Source organism: Camelina sativa, chromosome 4, assembly GCF_030686135.1.
Source record: "Camelina sativa cultivar CO46 ecotype springtype chromosome 4, ASM3068613v1".
NCBI classification, from domain to species: domain Eukaryota; kingdom Viridiplantae; phylum Streptophyta; class Magnoliopsida; order Brassicales; family Brassicaceae; genus Camelina; species Camelina sativa.
This window is the reverse complement of record NC_141883.1, coordinates 28263534-28284769: the sequence shown is the minus strand read 5'-3', so window position 1 is coordinate 28284769 and position 21236 is coordinate 28263534. Positions and strand designations below refer to the sequence as shown.

General features: G+C 36.1%; 3 protein-coding genes across 3 annotated transcripts; 2 read left to right on the top strand and 1 right to left on the bottom strand.

The window, feature by feature from the left end:
- Positions 1-3542: 3542 nt before the first annotated feature.
- On the top strand, positions 3543-5315 carry LOC104782290 (gibberellin 2-beta-dioxygenase 8). Its single transcript, XM_010507177.2, has 3 exons — positions 3543-4234; positions 4467-4791; positions 4889-5315. The coding sequence occupies exons 1-3, from the start codon at positions 3726-3728 to the stop codon at positions 5114-5116; spliced, it is 1062 nt and encodes a 353-aa protein (XP_010505479.1). The 5' UTR covers positions 3543-3725; the 3' UTR covers positions 5117-5315.
- A 1394-nt stretch (positions 5316-6709) lies between these two features.
- LOC104784257 (CBL-interacting serine/threonine-protein kinase 22) lies at positions 6710-8745 on the top strand. The gene has a single exon (XM_087510962.1). The coding sequence runs from the start codon at positions 7167-7169 to the stop codon at positions 8451-8453; it is 1287 nt and encodes a 428-aa protein (XP_087367088.1). The 5' UTR covers positions 6710-7166; the 3' UTR covers positions 8454-8745.
- Positions 8746-10112: 1367 nt separating this feature from the next.
- Positions 10113-13953, bottom strand: LOC147946278 (uncharacterized). The gene is made up of 4 exons (XM_087511697.1): positions 13745-13953; positions 11840-13529; positions 10702-11642; positions 10113-10418 (listed from the first exon to the last, which is right to left on the bottom strand). The coding sequence occupies exons 2-4, from the start codon at positions 13295-13297 to the stop codon at positions 10334-10336; spliced, it is 2484 nt and encodes an 827-aa protein (XP_087367823.1). The 5' UTR covers positions 13298-13529; positions 13745-13953; the 3' UTR covers positions 10113-10333.
- Positions 13954-21236: the final 7283 nt, after the last annotated feature.

The following is a 21236-nucleotide window of genomic DNA, read 5'->3' as shown; positions in this document are numbered from 1 at the left end:
TATAACCTTTTCTCTTCCAAGTTTTGTTGTAATTCAATTCCTTCGTTTTTTATGAAGAAGTTACTAACATTTTATAAACTACTCCCTCCATTTTATAATAAATATTGTCTACATATTTGACGCAAAGTAAGACTCATTAAATTTTCTGCTATATACCTTAATTTTATTTTATACTTTTGGTATTCCTTAAGATAATTATATATTTTGAAACAAATGATGAATCTTTAAACGACATTTAATTTGAAATAGAGGGAATATATACAAAAATAATGAAAATCTGCAATTCCTTAGTTAAGCATAAAAAATACACAGTTACGAATTAAAATAAGAAATATGAAATTAAGCGTATGTTCAAAATATCATTTAAAACCTAAATATAAAATAACATAACATCAACCTGTATAAAGTACAAAATTAAATTAGAATGGTAATTAAAGCAAGAAAAGCAAGAAAAGCAAGAAAAGCAACATAGCATCTATAATTTTCTTATGTATATATAATCGTCATTATAAATAAAGAACAATGTCACCAGGGTATGAACTCACCAAATCCATCTTCTACTTCATTAGACAATTACAACTATAAAGCATGGTCTGCTTTTTGGTTGATAAAGAGCGCTGCAAAACTAGTTATAAAAATGAGACCGATGTTTCCTGACAAAAATATGTAGAAGTTAGGATATATATGTAATAGTAGATGTTTGATTCAGATAATGGAGAATGACAACAAAGGTCAAGTGCGATTATCCCATATTCCCATGCATATACGTTATTTGAGAAGTAAGATTTTATATATATATATTAAAATTAAGATCAAGTCCCTATCTAATTAGAATGCCTCTCATGATGAAAGTGGAGAAATAAAAAGCTTTGGGAACTCGATGTATATCATCTTTAGAGAAACCTTGATAGGATTGAATTATTAATTATTTATATCTACAATTGCTACACCTACACTTACCTGCGCATGACTAAGAATGAATACAATTCCCATCATAGTTACACAATAAAATAAATAATTGTAATTAAATTCATACACATGGTGAAGGTATTTTTCTTAATTATGTTATGTACCAAAATATAAATGATGAAAAAGTTTTTGTTCTGGTTCGACGCCTGTATGTGCTATATACATGGTAAATCTCGTTATTGTCGGCGCTATAGAACTTAATGCAGCTAATGCACTTGTAGACGTTTTGTTGTCCTTCGTGAGTGTAGCAAATGAGGTGTACGCATTATTGGGCGTAAGTCCAAACTAATGTGGTTTCTATGATATATTTGGATACAAAAATATTATTTAAGAATAAGCTCTTTAATCATGTAACCAAGTAAATGTTAATATATATGTGTATTTAACTAAAAGAAATGTGTGTATTTAACAAAAATAAATGTTCATATATATGTACATATGATCGAATTAATATGTACATACATTGTTTTTTTTCTCTCTTTCTAATCAATCCACACATAAGATTAAAAAAAAAAAAATCAAAATGGAAGATCATTTGATAGGCTTGTCTCTTGGTATAACTGATTCTCATTAGGGTTTAGACTATTATACAAAACAAGACTGTTATAGCCTATTTAGTGTTCCAAATATCAGACAACCTCAACAAGAGTTAGAAAAATATGATTGTTTTAGATAGCTTAGCTAAACTACGTAATTATACATGTGCAATGTTTTAAAACCGAGCCTTTATTAGTTTTGGAAAAACACATGTATAGATTATGTATTATTCATAACAGAAAATTATTAATACAAGAGTCTATTAGGTTTGTTATTTTCAATCATTTTGCCACTAGTAATTAACATAAGGATAAACATCATAATAGTTACATATTGTTGAAAGGGAGAAACCAATCAATCAATAATGGTGATTAAGGGCTTCTATTTGCAATTTACATTTTATAAATATAAATATCTTGGATAATATAAAAGATTCTGAAGAACAAAATTAATGATGGTGTCATCTTAAAGGCATTTTTAGTTGCAATTCTCTTAAGATAAGTAAATTTCTTCGATAAAGTGAATGCTTTGAAATAACAAAATCATTAGGGGAGATGCGGATTGTCTACGCAGAAGCATGCACAAGAGATTATAAGGTATTTGATACATTCATTACATCTTCTTTGATAGCGACAGCTTTGGTGCCAACAAAACTTGTTTCATGTCTCCCTATTTCAACACCTACACAATTTTAATATCGTTTGCAAACAACAAACAGCTTCTTTTTTTAATGTAAGTAGATTTTAAAACTATTCTATATACATAGTTCTGCGCTTCTAATTCGTTTTGATAGTTAAATTTGTCATCGTGTTGCCCAAAATCCTATGGAGTAGAAGAATTTTAAAGACTAATCGAACGGGGACCATACTGTCGAAGCTAACTAACGTACGGAAGATGCTATGACTAACCAATTAGTTTATAATCACATGCATGCCTTTCAAACTTCAATTATGTGCACACTCACTCAAGTGTCAACCACACTTATCTTATTGTATTTTGTATGTTAAAATGTAGATGAAAACACTTGTTAACTTAGTTGGTCCACTCACTTATCTAAAAAAAAAAATTAAAACAAATAAAATGAGACTTGGTTGGTACAGATTTTATTTTTTTTTAATTACTCCACGAAAAAAAAAATTGGAACTCAGAGACGGCCAATGGCTATAATGATATACACTTTGTAATACATATCATATCTATTAGTAACAACGACCCTTCGATTAACTTGGGGTCTTATTAACTTACTTTATAGAGTTTGTTTCTGTAAGATTTGATCATTCATGTCAACTTCGGGCTAACTAGTGACTTTCCATATAAATTTATCGGTTGGAAAAATGTAGTTTATGGGGCATAATTATCTTTAATATATATCCCTTAAAAGGGGAAGCCACAAAAGTATATATAAAATATTTTATCCAATCACATGTTTCCACTTTGTGTTTTGTTTACTACTATTTGTTCCATAGCATCAACATAACAAGCTGAAAATACCTAATAACAGAATTCACTAATATCTAAAACTAAATGTTATTCATAACTCAAACTGAATATAAATAAAAGTTGACCAAAGAAATAAAGTTAAAACTGAATACAGTTCATTAATCACAAGTTTTATAATTTTGACTTGGTCGTCAGGTGTGTTCTACATTTACAATTACTTTGAATTAATAATCGCTATGATCTGATATTTTTCTAAGGCTGTGAGTTCCTCCTCCTCTTCTGTACATGGACTATGTTCCTTACAAGAGAAGAAGTTCGAAGCCTTTTGTCTCTTTTAAAGGCTTATCTAATCTATCTTGTCCTTTTAGATTGATTCGCAGCAACTAGAAAGAAACCATCAGCTTCCGAAATTGCACATTCAATGCGGCCCACATAATGGCTCAGCCCAAAGGTGGCAACATCATCCCTGTCTAACCGCGTTTTCCATCTGACATAATCATATTCAAATATTCACAGCTGAAATGAAGTTAGAGACCCCATATGATCATGATCATTCACCATATCATATATAAAATAATAAATATTAATTATGCTTCATACAAAATCCGTAATGGACCCTCACTTTCTCTTAAGAAAAACATAAACGAAACTAATAATACAACAACGATGTGCCTCTAACAATTGAACGAGTCTTTTTTATTTCTTTTCTTTTTCTTTGGGGGCGGATCATAGTTTAGAACCGCCCGAGACCTTCGGACTCTTTTCTCTCTCTGTCTCCGATGGCTCTGATGCGAACCAGGAGCCAGTTGAACGTATCTTCATTGACTCCACCACCACCACCTCCGTCTCCGATCCCTAGAGCCAGAGGTTCTCGTTGCGCTGCGAGCGAGATTCTCACCGAGATCATTGAGAGATCCGTTCAGGTTCCTGAGCTCACGCTTCCCGAATCTCATTCTGGAGGTGAATCTTGCGGTTCACGTCATCTGATCCCCGCGGAGATTGATTTTAGGTTATTGGCGTCGAGGAGAGAAGGCTCTGTTGATCGGTTGGTGCGATCCGCGAGAGAGTTTGGAGCGTTTCGTGTGAGCTACCATGGGATATCAGGGGAGGAACTTAGGTCTCTTGTGAGGGAATCGGGTCGGGTATTCGGTGTTTTGGAAGGAAGAGAAACCGGGTTTCGCCGGAGTGTTGTCGGAAACAGGGACGAGATCGTTTGGGTTCGGTCGTGGAAAGAGCGCATGGAATGGGCGCGCGAGTATATCGGACCTGAAAGGTACCGCTGCTTCAGGTATGAAAACATCTTTGATAGATGAAGTATTAGAGCTATATAACAATTTGTGATCAAAGGCAATAACACTTATTTTGGTAGATGATAAAAGCTTCGTTCGAAATAGTTACCTTGTGTAATACGTACGTGTAACCTAGCAATTTTTGCTGCTGATGATGTTGTTGTGAAATGTGTGTCACAAGTAACCAGTATATTTCCAAAATAATTGATTTAAATATTTAAATTGTTGCAGCGAAGAAATGGAGAATGTAGCTGATAAACTTGAAGGGATAGCGAGGAAACTAGGGCAGATAATGGTAGAAAACTCAAGAAGACAAAGTGATAAGAGGATACAAAGAGGAGAATCTGTGCTCAGCGTTTACAGATATAATCATGAAAACGTAACTGAGCAAAGCCCTCCTTTGCCCAAAGAGAAGACCGAAGATATGCTTCATTACACGCTTAGCCTTCACCTTCCGGCTAAGAACTGCGAGTTCCGTGTCAATTCAGGGAAAGGCCCGCTTTCTTTCCATGCCGATCCCGACACTATCCTTGTCACGTTTGGTCGTCAGCTTGAGGTATGCATGAATATTTAAACACTAAGGAGTGTGTTATTATATGATATATGATCAATCAATTGTATAGTAATCTTGTAACAAAATTGTGAAACTATAGGAGTGGAGTTTAGGAGAATTCAAATGTCGTCAAGGAGAAATCATCTATCATCCAGATGTGTATGGCTCCCCCACTTCCTTCTCCGTAGAGCTCAAGTGCATGTCTCTTTTCTTATCACACGCTTCTATTGCAACATCCAAAACCTTCTCTTTAACCCATCAGATTGTCACTGCGTTACTCCTACTTTTTTTCTTCCAATCCTTTTGGATTTATGGGTCACATATATGACCACTTAGAATATTCACATATATGTGTATATTTTTTTTGTGTGTGTGGGAAACATATGCGTGCATTTGAATCTTGGATGATCAACGGGTAAAGTGTGTTTATCTATTAGGTGAAAGCTTCGGTTGTATATGTAAACCCAACACACAAGCTTTGTTGCTCTTTAAAAAAGAATGCCAATATAGAATTTGATTGATGAGTATTTACTTTGTTTGGACTCGAATTGATCGACTTCAGAAACGCAAATTTTCGTTATAAGCAATTTGTGTGTTCTTGAAAACGTTGTTCCCCTCCTCTGATGAGTATGGATAAAATTATTTGTCATATTGGAAAAGATGTAATGTAATTTCGTAATTCAACTTTGAGAAGTTGCAAAAATAAATCCCTCAATATTTGATTGAATGGATTGTAATCATATAAAACCATCAAACTTGTCTTGTTAGAACGTCCTAGATCTTAGTAATGGTTGTTTTTGCAAACTTTGCTTCCTAGATCTTTTAATATATTTATTAAAGAAATCAAACCATGACGATGTGTGACAAAAAAGAAACGTCCTAGATTAAGAGTGACGGTGGTTGTTCTTGTGATGGTACGGACGATGTCGATGGCTTGCATATACCATCACGGTGTTAAAGACGGTGTCTCCTCGAAGCAAGATGTCTTTATTCGTGATGATGGTAACAATGAGAATCAATATTCAATGATAAAACGAACGTGACGTATTACTTCTCAAAAAAATTGATGTTTGATGTTTCCATATCATAATATATAAAAGAAGTACGTTGACCCGGCAGGTTAAGTTTCACAAGGATATGACTACACAATGACGCCCAGATGATATATCCACGAACTCAAGATGAATAGAGATGATCGACGGTCATATGGTACAATCGAGATGATTTGATGTTCGGTTGGACGTTACTGCTGAAATGATTCAGCGGTAGGGTGTTATCTTTCACTTATCTAAAGTCATAATCAAACTAAAATGTCAATATATATACAGCAAATACAGTTTCGAAATATAATAGAGATACATATGGGAAACCATATGAATCAGCAGGAGTTATTAATTTTTTTAAAAAATTTGTTTTACTTTGTCGAGTTTTAGCCTTTGTTTCTTCTTTACATATATTCTTTTTGCGGAAGTTCACGTGTAAGGATTAAATTTTGGCTTTTTCAACAACAAAAGGGGTATTAAAATGATTTTACTCCACATACGAATGACTTGGATCCACGAAATCAACTTCAAATAAGTTATGAGAAGAAAAAAAAATCGCCTATTATTAATCCATATATTAATAAAAATTTCCAGCTATCAAAAAGTAGTTATTATAAGCTATTGAATTTCAAACAGTAGTTAAACAATTAATTGTTATTGTTTTGACATTCTCATTCAAATTTAAATGGTATTTACTCATTGGATAATGTTATTAGTAGTGTGAAGCTTAAATTAAATTAAAAACCATCTTCATGAATAATTTGTTTATAACATTCAATAGATAGTAACGTCAATCCACGTTGTTTATCTATACGACATCATTACTCAAAAAGATAATTATATCCAACTTTTCTTCTTCTTTTCGATAAATATTTTTTTTGTCAACGATGATATTTTCTTAAGAAATATACTACTATACTATAAGAATTAGGATGTTTTGGTTGCCCTGACAAGTCAACTTTTTTTTTTGGTAATAAACAACAGCAAAAAAAAATACATGAACCACACACACTCGGAAAAAAAAAAGAGAGAATAAATTACTGACTCTTATCTCTAACCTGGATGGTATATCGCAACTAATTCGAATTAGTAAAATCGCAAAGAATTGAAATTTGAAATTGTCCTATAAAGAAGATTAATTCTTTCATTTTGGTTTGTTTAATACAATTATATCATAAAGTCAAATCAAAATATTAAAATGGTTTTTGTTTTAAAATAATGACTTACGTGGCAAGTTGAGAAACTTCAATAAGAAGAGGCAACCCCGCGCATGTCTTTTTGTATATGTAGACTGTTTCTCTCTATTTTGCTCTGTTTTTATTTTATTTTGTTAATATGGCCGAAGACTCAAACTCGTCCGATTCCATCATCGTTAACGTCGTCGGAGATGATAACAAATCCGCGTTGTTCGGCAAATACGATCTCGGTAAACTCCTTGGCAGCGGCGCGTTTGCCAAAGTCTACCAAGCGGAGGATCTCCAAAACGGCGGAGAAAGCGTCGCGATCAAAGTCGTCCAAAAAAAGCGTTTGAAAGATGGACTAACGGCGCACGTTAAGAGAGAGATCTCCGTCATGCGCCGTCTCCGTCATCCTCATATCGTGCTCCTCTCCGAAGTCCTCGCCACCAAGACGAAGATCTATTTCGTCATGGAGCTAGCCAAAGGAGGCGAGCTTTTCTCCAGAGTCACAAGCAACCGTTTCACCGAGAGTCTTAGCCGGAAATATTTCCGCCAGCTTATCTCCGCCGTGAGGTATTGCCACGCGAGAGGTGTTTTCCACCGTGATTTGAAACCGGAGAATCTCCTCCTCGACGAGAATCGAGATCTCAAGGTTTCCGACTTCGGTCTCAGTGCGATGAAGGAGCAGATCCATCCCGACGGTATGCTCCACACGCTCTGTGGTACTCCTGCTTACGTGGCGCCGGAGCTTCTTTTGAAGAAAGGCTACGACGGCTCCAAATCTGATATTTGGTCGTGCGGCGTCGTTTTGTTCCTCCTCAACGCCGGCTACTTGCCGTTTCGCGATCCCAACATCATGGGACTGTACCGGAAAATTCACAAAGCTCAGTACAAATTACCGGATTGGACTTCTTCGGATCTACGGCGGTTGCTCCGCCGTCTCTTGGAACCGAATCCGGAACTGCGGATCACCGTCGAGGAGATTTTAAAGGATCCGTGGTTCAATCACGGAGTAGATCCGAGCGAAATCATCGGAATCCAAGCCGACGATTACGATCTAGAGGAGAACGGGAAAATCTTAAACGCTTTCGATTTGATTTCTTCGGCATCGTCATCGAACCTCTCCGGGTTGTTCGGGAATTTCGTGACGCCGGATCATTGTGACCAGTTCGTCTCCGACGAGAACACGGCGGAGATTATGGTGAAGGTCGAGGATGTTGCGAAGCAGTTGAATCTGAGAATCGCGAAGAAGAAGGAGAGGGCGATAAAGCTTGAAGGGCCACATGGAGTAGCCAATGTCGTCGTTAAAGTTCGCCGGCTAACAAATGAACTAGTCATGGTGGAGATGAAGAACAAGCAAAGAGACGTGGGCCTTGTTTGGGCCGATGCTCTTAGGCAAAAGCTACGTCGTGTGATTAACCAACCGGTTTATAAAAATCCCTGACCAATCCGTTAAAAAAATGGTTTCGAACCGTGCGTGAGAAATTTTTACTCGGATTTTTTTCAGCGTAAAAAATACAATCGTGTGGGGTTCAACAGTTAAACAAAAGAACCGGTTTTTTTAATTTTCAAATATTGATTGAGGATTGGAAAAGCATTATGGTGAACCGGTTCGGTTACATTGGAGCAGAGAGAGTAATGGAAATGTTCCGCCTCTTTGTATATAAAAAAGGAAGAATACTAACTCGGTTTCTATTTTTTTCGGAGTAAATCAAATACAAAATTTATTTATTTTATTTGTTGGAGAGAATTTGAATAAAACTCTGATCTGAAATTTGTAGTGTGTGACTGTGTGTGTGTTTGCAAACTTGGGCCTTTGTTTTTGCTAAGGGACATTGCTACACCGTTTGTAATATTTATCATTGTTGATTGTGTTTGCTAATTAATAGTACAAGAAATAAAAAGCATTAAAAAAATCTTTATTATATGCTTATGGAAATCTTGATAGCTTCCAATAAATACATTTGACCTAAATAAAATTATTTAATTATATCTAACAAAAATGATAGCTTCCATCGTATACATTTGACATTGACAAATACATTTAATTAATATATGTATCTCTAACAAAACTATGCATTTCTAGTAATCCACTAGTTCCGTTTGTCACAGAAGTTACATATGTTGATAGTTGGTTGTTGCAACACCAAGGATTTGACATATGAACATGGTCACTTGTAAAGCTTCAAATGTTGAATAGAGCGTTACCCCCAAAGTCCTAATTATACACTTTCCATGCTGTGAATTTATTTACACAGACACAATCAAACAAGTATAATAATCATAATTTAAACCATAAATTATGCTATCATTTGCACTTTTTTTGTCCACGATTTAAGTTTCGTGATTATTATTGTCTTATGTGTGGCTATTGTTCTTGATCAATTTTTACCCACATCCACTATCAATCCTATAATAAACCAAATCTATAAATCAAAATCATTCTTTACAACAATACTCAATGCCAACTTTGAATTTACAAAGATTATGTATATGTAAATGTTACTAAAGCTAATTTTTAAAATTTTAGTTATATCATGTCAGCTTTACATATCTTATCAAGAAGAAATATGAATTGTCTAATCGATTCAATCCATATACTCATTCCGTTTAAATATAAATAAATTTTAAGAAAAAAGAATTGTTTCAAATTAAGTCATATTCAATTTTATGCAAAAAATAAATGTCATAAATTTTTTTTTACCAATTTTATTTTTTACGTTATATTTTTTTATTGGTTGAATTCAGTTTATTTAATAATATTTATATGTGAAAAAAGTTAAATAACTGTTTTGTATTTTCTTAATTGGTGTGCCAAATAGATAAAATAACATTAACTGGTGTGCCAAAACCTTAAATATCAAAATTATTTTTTTCTAAACCAAAATTTACTAATACAAAAGTTAAAAGAACATAATTAATTAAAATTTTCGTAAATTAAAAAGGCTACCAGCATATGGTTGAAAAAGGCCCTACGAAAATTAATCTTGTCAAAAATATATGCAGTATTATCTTTCTTTCATAGAATGGCTTAAACATTTTTTTTTTCCCCCTCACATATGTATGCCTCAAAATGAGTCGAAGAGTAAATGAGAGAGAGGGATGTTATAAAGCAATAGTAGCTTTCGGTAATTACGTGTTAAGTGTATGTAAGTCTAATCGAAGCTAACCATCTTTTTTAAGTAAAAACTCAAAATCTTAGGTTAAAGAAAACCAGAGGACAGAGAGACAGACGAGGTATATCTGCGAAAGTTGTGTCCCAAAATGATTTTCAATGTTTGTTTTTTTTTTTTCTTTTTTCTTTTAACTTTCTTGAATTTGTGACTACCAAAACGACTGTACATCTTGGTTTAGGAATTGACCCTCCACAAATTGCCTCCCAGTCCCATCCCCAGTCTTCTTCACTTTCCTGCACATTATTAACAAACACACAAAAATCATTACACAGTCCTCTTCATTGCTACTGTTCAAAGTTCTAAACAAACCTAATCTTATAACTAATGTAATTCAGAATGCCAAAAAGAGCTACTCTAAATCATATTGCAGGCAGAAGCTACTCTACAGCCTAGGAAAAATAGTTACTCTGTTACTTCAACCTAGTCTCCTTGGGACACATTATTATTACATCAGCCATGTCCACAAATGTATTGAGCAAAGACAGAAACTAGAGGTTCAGAACAAACTAGTCTTACTTGAGCCAGTGATTCGGAGAGGGGAGTTCAAATGGGTTGTCTGGAGCCATCCCAGTTGGACTCATGTATGCAACATTATTCGGGCTGGCTTCTTCTGGTCGACTATGCGACAAAAGACTCTCTGTGCCAGATGATGCTGGGAGGAACATTTTCTGTGACCAGGGATCATGGTTGCTTGGACCAGCAATGGGACTGAACGCACCACTTCTCTGATCATTTTCAAAGTAGTCCTTCCTGTGTGAATATGCACTGTGAATAGGGTCATCTTTTGCAAATAACGATGATGTCCTATTATGAGGCACATGATGCACAGCATTTTCCTCATTAGATCTACTATTCTCTGAAGGTAGAAGGAGGTCTTGGCCAAAGGTGGTCTTCCACATTTGCCAACTTCCATCGTTAACTTGTTTTTCATCTGCAACTCGTAATCTTGACAAGGGAGATTCAATCGGAGATGGCTTATTGACCTCACAAAAAGGTGCATTCTTCAACAAGTGGGATTTTTCTAGTCCTACACCAGTTTTAAACTCGGCCCTTAGATCAAGAGATTCTGAAACAGGTCCCAGAAGAGATATTGGATCCGGAACATAACACGGATCTTCAAAACGCTCTTCTTCAGGCATAAAAGTACGAGCATTTTCCCCAGGCTGAGGGTGACAATTATCTCTTGAAGATGAGAAACCTAAGCTACTGATAGTCGATCCGCTGGAGTATGTAGTAGGTATAGTGAATGGTGATGGGAGCCCAAAACTGATTGGATTGTCAAAGGTTCGTATAGAATGATCTTGATTAGGAACCTGTGAACTCTGAACATCTTTGGGCTTCGTACTAGGTCGACTTATAACACTAACATTGGAGGAAGCAGGCACAGATGGCGTACGGGCAAATAGTTGCTGCCATGATTTTTTAGGTTCTCCACTTGGTTGCGGCTCAGAAATAACCTGAGAGGAACATCATAATAATTTTAAGTGTCCTTTATAAAACAAGTTGACGAAAACTAGAACAAAATCTAAAGTTGAACCTACTTCAACAGAGCAATCTTATCAACTCAATATACACAAAAAAGATTAGTTTAACTATTACTAGTTTTTCATCATTCAGATTGCAATGGCATAAGAAATTTGGCAAGAACACTTACATGGCGATTAGTATTCCTTTCCCCTCCATTTGAACCAGATTTTCCAGCAACAAATTCAGGAGGATTAATATGCCTAATCTGAGCAGGTGCATGAGAATGGTCTGCAGAGCCAATGGTTGGCTTATTCTCTTTTGCAGTTGTAGCTGACATATTGACACCTCTTCCAAAGAACCGGTTATCTGTAAAAGCCTTAGAAGACGAGAAGAACGTACCCTTCACACGATCAAAGTACCTACCGCCAGCACCTGTCATGTTACTGTTACTAGTAGCATTATTATCTACACCATGCCCATGTCTCTTTTCCATGTTCGGGCTCCGGAAATGGTCATTTTTCTCAAGCTCACGCTTATGGTCAGTATCTTTTCCTATTCTCTTATCAAGCTCTTCGGCATCGGAATTGCTCTTACTAGAGGCCTTATCTCTTTCTTTCTTTCTCTCCTGACGCTTTTTCTCAGCCTCCCTTTTGGTATCTTTTTCCTTGGAAGCAGATGATGCTTTGCTGCATTTCTCGGCTTCAGTCTTCTCATCTCTTAACTTTCTCCGTTCCTCCACTAGTCTTGCGACTTCCTCTCGTTGTTTTCTCTCTTCTTCCTCCAAATGCTCCTTTTCTAGCCTAGCTTGTCTTTTCTCCTCAGCCTTTCTGCGTGCTTTCTCAACCCTACTCTCATGAAAGCTGTTCCCATTCTCACCCTGCCTAGCCAGCAATCGTCTCTGGTCAGCATCAGTTGACGAATCATCAACTGAAGAGGTAAAGCTAAAAATCTTTCTCCAAAGCCACCTAATGCTCATGAAAAAAGAAGTAAGCAGTCTGCAAGCAAAAACAACGCCACTAGGATATGATTTTTCCACCAAACAATTCTCATCGTCACCAAAGGTACTACCACTATTATTCCGCCAATGGGCAGACTCGCTAGTCCATGTGCTGTTATCTGGCCATTCTTGCCCGTGCATCCAACCATTCTCATTACATCCCTTCTCATTCAACATCTTACCACCTCTTCCTACAAGATCCTTCAAAATTCCAGAACCAGAAAGTCCTAACCCTGGAGGCACAGGCATGTCTAAAACAGGTCTCTTAGATATATGCCCACAATAAGAGCACATAAATCGCCCACCACCAGGGTTTTGGTCACGGTAAGGCGTTGAGCAGTTACGACAGCGACGAGTAGCAGTTTTCTTAAGCTTCTGCAGTTCCATAGCTTCCAATCTCTTTCTCTCCCTAAGACGTGCATTTCTGCGGACCCGCCAAGTAGACAACTGAGGCATCAAAACCTCGTACCAGAACAAAGTAACCAAAAGGACAAATACACAAGCTAGCCTTGGAGAAGTGATTTCGAAACGAAAAGCAGGTGGAAGAAGCTGAGAGAGAGCCCATAGTCCAATCAAAGGTAAGACCAACCAAGGCAGCATCGTTGCAACCCGGCGAGACCACTTTTGAATCACACACAATATACACATTATCCTCTCAAACCAACCCTTTTTCTCTTCTTCCTTATCAGACCGTAACCAAACCAAAAACCCTAAACTTTTTTTCAGAAATGATTCAACCCACGGGATGTGCTGAGAACAGAAAACCCTAACCCTAATCTTCCTGCCAGGTTGTTGTTGTATACCATCGAAAGTATACTTTGCTCCCCAGCTCCAGCAAAAAAAACTTGGGCAAAAATTAGGGCTTCAGGAGAATTCAAACCTAAAATGCAAAAGCGACAAAATTTGAAATCAAATTGAAGACCGCCCCACGTTCACAAATTGAAAGAATCGATTCGATTTATATAAGTAATGACCAAAACCAAGAAAACCCAGTTCGGAAACGAGCTCGAATTAAGTCATGGTGCAATGTGATAGATGATGAGAGTGGGCAATAGAGAGAGGGAGAGAGAGAGAGAGACAAAGGAAGAAACTTACCGTGAAAAAGGAAATTAAAGAGGCGAGTTGCAGCAGATTCAAGATTCGGATCCAATTTCCGGGTATCGTTTCGATTCTTGGCAGAGAAGAAAACGAAAGATTGATATTAGATGACGAAGACGATGATGGTGATGAGAGAAAATGAGAAAGAAGAAGAAGAAGAAGAAAAGAGAACCCGAGTTAGCCCTCATACCTATTATCCAAGATCCGGTATCCGATCCAGGATCCGCTCCTATCTGCTCCGAAAAACCGGATATTCGGGTAGGTGGATCCGGATTCGGATAGTAAAATTATGTCTCCAGACGGATTCGGATAGTATAAAATTTTATAACCAGATATCCGGATCCGTATATATAGACATATAAATGTATAAATGTTGGGTTTCTATACTTATGTATATTATGTTGGGTCTGTTAGTAAAGTCCACATACTAAAAAACTAGAAACTGAAGAAATAAAATAAGAGTCCAATTGATATATTAATGTTTTTTTAGATATTAGGGTTTCACGCTTTCACCCTCACCTCGCTGATCTGTATTTTTTTTCTTCTTTTTCTCCTTTTTCGCCATTAACAACCACTTCTCCATCTTCCCATGACCAATTTTGGCGATGCAAATGACGAAAACGTAAGTCATGAAGAACTGTCTAACGATGCTTTTGCTCTGAAGAATGAAAAAGATAAAGAAATTTTTTTTTCTCGGATCCAGATATCCGCCGGATATTCTGGTTTTAAACGGATCTCCAAAAACCGGATATCCGAGTAGACGGATCCAGATACAGATATCAAAACTACAAATCCGACCAGATACGGATCAGAGCCGGATACACTCAATTTTACCGGATATCCGGCTCTGTCTCAGGGCTAATCCGGATGGTGAAATCGGGCCTGGGTCTTTAATTGTATTCTTCTATTAGTCGGTGGTGCCTTTCATGCGCCCCCCTTCGTTTTAGGTTTATCCAAACACTCTTAATATTTTATTTTTATTTTTATTTTTATTTTATTATTATCTTCTTTTACAGTACTAATTTACATTTGTTGAGTTGATAGATTAATTAAAAGACATTTTTATGATTTTTCTATGTTAATAACAAAATTATGAAGATATATAGATTTTATAAATCAATTGACATGAGATTTTCCCATTTTTAATTGGGTATTGCTTCATTTATCTTTTTCCTTTTTTATATATATAAGGTTGATTTTTTTACTTTCTTTACTTTTTATTGATTAGTTTTTACTTTTAACTAACACAATAAATTAATGGAGCATTTACAACACCAGTAAAAAAAGTTACTCTAAAGTCTAAACATAGGTACGAAATGAAATGATTAATTAGCTAGATAGATACACATGGGAAATTGTCAAATTTTAGGTGAAAGACTACCCATTTTTTCATTTTAGATTATCCCCATTCTTTTTTAATTTAAAAAAAAAGCATTTTTCTCAGCCATTTTAAATTTGGTTTATATGATATAAACAAAAAATAATCGGATATATAATATGATATAGATTAAATTAATTTATTTTCCATCACACAAACGAGAGACCTCATCTTACATGAGATAAGAAAACAATTGTACTATTTAAAACAATCAAAATTAAAATGTTCTTTAGAAAAAAAAAAAAAAAACAGTTGGGCTCTTTCAATAAATCTCAAACACACGTCAAAGTTCAAACACTTGACCCTACCGTAACTCGACGTGACGCTACCGCCAAGCAGAAGCTCAGTGGTGGTCAATGCAAGTGTTGGTAATTTTGCCATCACGATGAACTCTAAAGTTCTTTTTTTTTTTTTTTTTTATTATTCTTTTTGAGGTTGTGAACTCTAAAGTTCCAAAAGCCATTCCGAGTCTTCTCTGACGACATTGACGTCTTCTTCATCCATCAAGATCACTCGATCATGTCTAATTGTTGTTATATATATTATTTCTCCGAGCCTAGTTCAAAATAAGAAATAAATATTTTTACATTTTATATCTACAACTTGATGTTGAAGGACCTGCTCCTAGAGACCCTCTTCGAATACAAATATAAGATGGGTATAATTTAGAAACCTCACATCCTAAAAACTCACATGTTAACGATGTTGGATTAAGCTTGAAGAGAGCTTGAGTTATCCTAAACCTATTTAGAATAAAGTTTCTTAAGAGATAAAGACTTGAGATTGTTTAGAAGTTATCTAAACATATAATTCCAAATAGGATTAGGACTAGTAAGGTTTTTGGTGTTATAAATATGGATGCAATTGTGTTGGAGAACATATAGAGTTTAAGAGAGATTGAGAGATTGAGAGATAGAGAGAGTCTTAGGTTTTGAGCTATTTTCCTAAGATTATAATAAAGAGAGCAATTCTTTGTTACTTCTCTTCTTCTTTCAAATACGAATCTTTGTGTTTCTATATTTGGTATCAGAGCAAGCAAAACGATCAGAAATCTGTGAGAAGAAAAGATGACGGGAGACGAAAGTTCGGATAATAAACAAATTGCGGTCACAGGAGATAAACCAAAAGAAGGAGGAACATCGTCTTCAATCTCGTGTCCCATGCTCAACTCAACTAACTACACTGTCTGGGCGATAAAGATGAGTTATGTACTTAAAGTCAACAAGGTCTGGGAGGTAATTGAAGCTGAGTCAGTCGATGGAGATAAAAATAACCTGGCCATAGCCTTGATTCTGCAATCTATACCAGAGGCGCTTATTTTACAGGTAGGAGGCTTGAGTGTAGCAAAGAAGGTTTGGGACCCAATCCAAACTCGACATGTAGGAGCTGAGAGGGTCAAAGAGGCTCGTTTACAAACCTTGATGGCCGAATTCGACAGGCTCAAGATGAAGGAAACAGAGAAGATTGACGACTTTGCTGGAAAACTTTCTGAGATCTCTTCAAAGACTGCATCCCTCAGAGACACTATAGAAGAATCAAAACTTGTCAAGAAGTTTTTGAAGAGTCTTCCAAGAAAGAAGTTTATACAGATGGTTGCTTCCCTTGAACAAGTATTGGACCTTAATATTGTAAGCTTCGAAGATGTTGTTGGTAGGCTAAAGGCTTATGAAGAACGTATCTCTGAAGAAGAAGATACCAAAGAAGAGCAAAGCAAACTTATGTATACTCATACTGAGCCACAAAACCGTGATTACAGCGGAGACTATAGAGGAAAAGGACGTGGTGGAAGAGGTTTCAGAGGACGGGGTCGTGGCCGTAACAGTTGGAGAGATCCGTCGCAGATTACCTGTTTTCGATGTGACAAAGTAGGTCACTTTGCTTCTCAATGTCCGGATAGACTGCTTAAACTTGGTCTATCAGAAACAAAGGAGAGTGAAACCAAAGACACAGAAGAAGCTGATCATCTTATGATGCATGAGGTCGTTTATTTGAACGAAGAACGTTGCATACCAAGTAAGTTTGAAGCGAACATAGCTGGGAGTAGTGTGTGGTACCTCGACAATGGTGCTAGTAACCATATGACTGGAGATCAGAGGTATTTTGATACGCTTGACAGATCGGTTACAGGAAAAGTAAGATTTGGAGATGACTCAACGATTGATATCAAAGGAAAAGGGACAATTGCTTTTATTGAATCATATGGGAAGCCAAGAGTAATGTCAGAGGTATACTTTATTCCTGATTTAAGAACCAATATCATAAGTCTAGGACATGCTACAGAGGCTGGTTGTGAAGTAAGATTAAAAGGGGAACATCTTACAATGTGTGATCAAGAAGGAAATTTGCTAGTCAAAACAGAGAGATCCAAGAATCGGTTATACAAGGTAAACATGGGATTAACAAATAAAGTTTGTCTAAATCTCACTGATGCAAGTGAATCATGTAAATGGCATGCTAGAGTGGGACATGTTAATCATGTCACGATGTCAAGTATGTTTCTCAATGAGCATGTGATGGGAGGTCCAAAGAAATCTATTGAAAAGGAGATTTGCGGCTCATGTCTGCTTGGAAAACAATCTACACAGGCGTTTCCAAGCTCAACAAACTTCCGAGCAACAAAGAGGCTGGAGCTTATTCACGGAGACCTTTGTGGCCCCATAACACCATCTACAAATGCTGGAAATAGATACATCTTTGTTCTTATTGACGATTATTCTCGATACATGTGGACAACTCTACTCAAGGAGAAAAGCGATGCATTACAGAAATTTAAGAGATTCAAGATGATGGTTGAGAAGGAAATAGGAGAGAAGATACAGACGTTTAGAACTGACAGAGGAGGAGAATTTGTATCCTTAGAGTTTAACTCTTTTTGTGAAGAATCTGGAATTTCTCAGCACTTAACAGCTCCTTATACACCACAGCAGAATGGAGTGGTGGAACGACGCAACAGAACACTGATGGAGATGGCTAGAAGCATTCTAAAGCACATGAAGATGCCAAATTACTTATGGGAAGAGTCTATAAGACACTACTTATCTGTTAAACAGAGTGGTTACAAGATCATTTAAGGATCAAACTCCATATGAATGCTACAGAGGAAGAAAACCAGCTGTTGGACATGTTAGAATTTTTGGATGCATTGCATATGCCAAGACAGAGAAAGCTCATTTGAAGAAACTGGATGATAGAACTCGGGTTCTTGTTCATCTTGGTACCGAACCCGGTTCCAAAGCTTACCGATTGCTTGATGCAGAAACAAGGAAAATTGTTGTTAGTCGTGATGTCATTTTTGACGAAACAAAAGTTTGGAACTGGAGTAACAACAAGGGTAGCGACGGTGAAGATGAGAGCTTTGAGTTCATAATCGATGGTATAAGTGGTCAATCTCGAGAAGAGAATTCAATAAACATGTCGCTTACAAATCCTTTGAGTAGAAGTAACTCTTCTAGTATGCAAACCGATAGAGATGATCAGTCTGGTGAAGCATCGGATAGTGAGACTGGACACATAGAAGAACCTTCTGCAGTGATACCTGAAGTTGCAGGTAAGAGACATCATAGCAAACCAAAGTATCTAGAAGATTATGTCTGCTATCAAATTGCAATGGAAGAAGGAGGATTGGCGTTGATTTGCCTGAACAATGAACCGAGATCTTATGAAGAAGCTAGTGAGTCTGTAGATTGGAGGCGAGCTTGTGAGGAAGAGATTGGATCCATAGAAAAGCATAGAACTTGGGATCTTGTGGATTTACCTATAGGAATGAAGCCAATTGGACTTAAATGGGTTTTAAGATCAAAAGGAATTCAGATGGGAGCATCAACAAGTATAAGGCTCGACTAGTTGCTAAGGGTTATGTCCAAAAGTATGGTGTTGATTTTGAAGAAGTGTTTGTTCCGGTTGCAAGGATCGAAACAATCAGACTTCTTGTTAATCTTGCTGCATCTTACGGGTGGGAGATACACCATCTTGACGTCAAAACAGCTTTCCTCCATGGTGAACTCAAGGAAATTGTATATGTTTGTCAACCAGAAGGGTTTGTCAAGAGTGGTGAAGAAAGAAAGGTCTATAAGCTCAACAAGGCGCTATACGGATTAAGGTAGGCACCAAGGGCATGGAACAACAAACTGAATCAAATACTCTTAGAATTTGGCTTCGTTAAATGCTCAAAGGAACCTTCTGTTTATAGGAAGAATTCGGGTCATGACCTCTTGATTGTGGGAGTATATGTTGACGACTTGTTTGTCACAGGAACAAGACTAGGGCTCATTAAAAGGTTTAAGGAGGAGATGTCGTCTATGTTCGAAATGAGCGATCTCGGTAAGTTGTCGTATTACCTCGGAATTTGGGTAGAACAACATCAAGGAGGAATAACGCTTGATCAAACAAGCTATGCGTTAAAGATCTTGGAGGAAGCTGGTTTACAAAACTGCAACTTTGTCCACATGCCAATGGAAACAGAGTTGACACTATCAAAGGCAGAGAAAGAGTAGGAGATTGATCCTACAATGTATCGAAAGAGAGTTGGATGTCTCAGATATTTACTTCATACTAGACCTGATCTCTCGTTTTGTGTTGGAATTTTAAGCAGATTTATGCAGAACCCGCGAGAATCACATGGTGCAGCTTTAAAACAGTGTCTAAGGTACTTAAGAGGAACGGTTGGTTGGGGTCTGTCTTATGAAAGATCAAGGGTACCTAAGCTAATCGGTTACAGTGACAGCAGTTATAATGCTGATCCTGTTGATGGGAGGAGCACCAATGGACACATCTTTTACTTTGGGAAAAGTCCAATCACATGGTGTTCAAGGTAACAAGATGTTGTGGCTTTGTCGTCGTGTGAGACAGAGTTTATGGCAGGGACCGAAGCTGCAAAACAAGCAATCTGGTTGCAAGATTTATTGGCTGAGATTACTGGAAGTTCACTTGAAAAGGTTATCATTCATATTGATAATGAGTCAACTATTGCGTTAACAAGAAATCCAGTCTTTCACGGACGCATTAAACACATTCATCGACGCTATCATTTTATAAGAGAGTGTGTAGAAAACGAACAAGTAGAAGTTGAACATGTTGCAGGAAATGAACAGAAGGCGGACATACTCATAAAGGCTTTGGGAAGAACTAAGTTTAAGGAAATGAGAGAGTTTATGGGAGTCAAGGATTTGGCAACATTGGAGTTCAAGCTTAAAGAGGAGCATGTTGGATTAAGCTTGAAGAGAGCTTGAGTTATCCTAAACCTATTTAGAATAAAATTTCTTAAGAGATAAGGACTTGAGATTGTTTAGGAGTTATCTAAACATATAATTCCAAATAGGATTAGGACTAGTAAGGTTTTTGGTGTTATAAATATGGATGCAATATTGTTGCAGAACATATAGAGTTTTTGAGAGATTGAGAGATAGAGAGAGTCTTAGGTTTTGAGCTATTTTCCTAAGATTATAATAAAGAGAGCAATTCTTTGTTACTTCTCTTCTTCTTTCAAATACGAATCTTTGTGTTTCTATAAAGGAATGTTCGATATAGAGACTAAAGTATTTTCACTATACTAGGGACATCTATACTAATAAAAAGTAGAAGATATAAGCTCCTAAGTCTGTCCGCTTAGGATTTTAAACATCCAAACGGAATTCGACATGTCACTAATTAACATTTTTAAAATTTACAAAATTTTCTATATTAAGATATTTTTTAAAAGACCAATTAGGATTTGACATGACATTCATTAACATTTTTTAAATTTACAGAATTTTTTAGAAAAAGGAAAATTTTAAATTTATGGAAATAAAAAAACTATGTACAATATCCCACATCGGCTAGAATTTTTTTAGACAATGGTTCAGAACCATTATAAATAAGATTAATATGCTTCCAACATCGAATGAGCAGGAAAGCTTGATTTATCGAGCGCCCAAGTTTAAAAGTTTTATTCGGTTTGATCTAGTTTTTTATCTGATCAAATTAAAACTTTAAAAAGTTTCAAAAAATGTATTATAATATTTAAAATTTTAAATATTATAAATATTGAAACTTTTAAAAGTTCTTAGCTTTTAAAAAGTTTTTAAATATTATAATTTTTAAATTTTAACAGTTTAAAATATTATAAATATG

Coding starts and splice junctions, on each gene's coding strand:
- LOC104782290 (XM_010507177.2), top strand. CDS start 3,726: ATGGCTCTGATGCGAACCAGGAGCCAGTTGAACGTATCTTCATTGACT. Junction 4,235..4,466: donor GAAAGGTACCGCTGCTTCAG/GTATGAAAACAT, acceptor AAATTGTTGCAG/CGAAGAAATGGAGAATGTAG. Junction 4,792..4,888: donor CGTTTGGTCGTCAGCTTGAG/GTATGCATGAAT, acceptor GTGAAACTATAG/GAGTGGAGTTTAGGAGAATT.
- LOC104784257 (XM_087510962.1), top strand. CDS start 7,167: ATGGCCGAAGACTCAAACTCGTCCGATTCCATCATCGTTAACGTCGTC.
- LOC147946278 (XM_087511697.1), bottom strand. CDS start 13,297: ATGTGTATATTGTGTGTGATTCAAAAGTGGTCTCGCCGGGTTGCAACG. Junction 11,643..11,839: donor AAAGGAATACTAATCGCCAT/GTAAGTGTTCTT, acceptor TGTTCCTCTCAG/GTTATTTCTGAGCCGCAACC. Junction 10,419..10,701: donor TCTCCGAATCACTGGCTCAA/GTAAGACTAGTT, acceptor AATAATGTGCAG/GAAAGTGAAGAAGACTGGGG.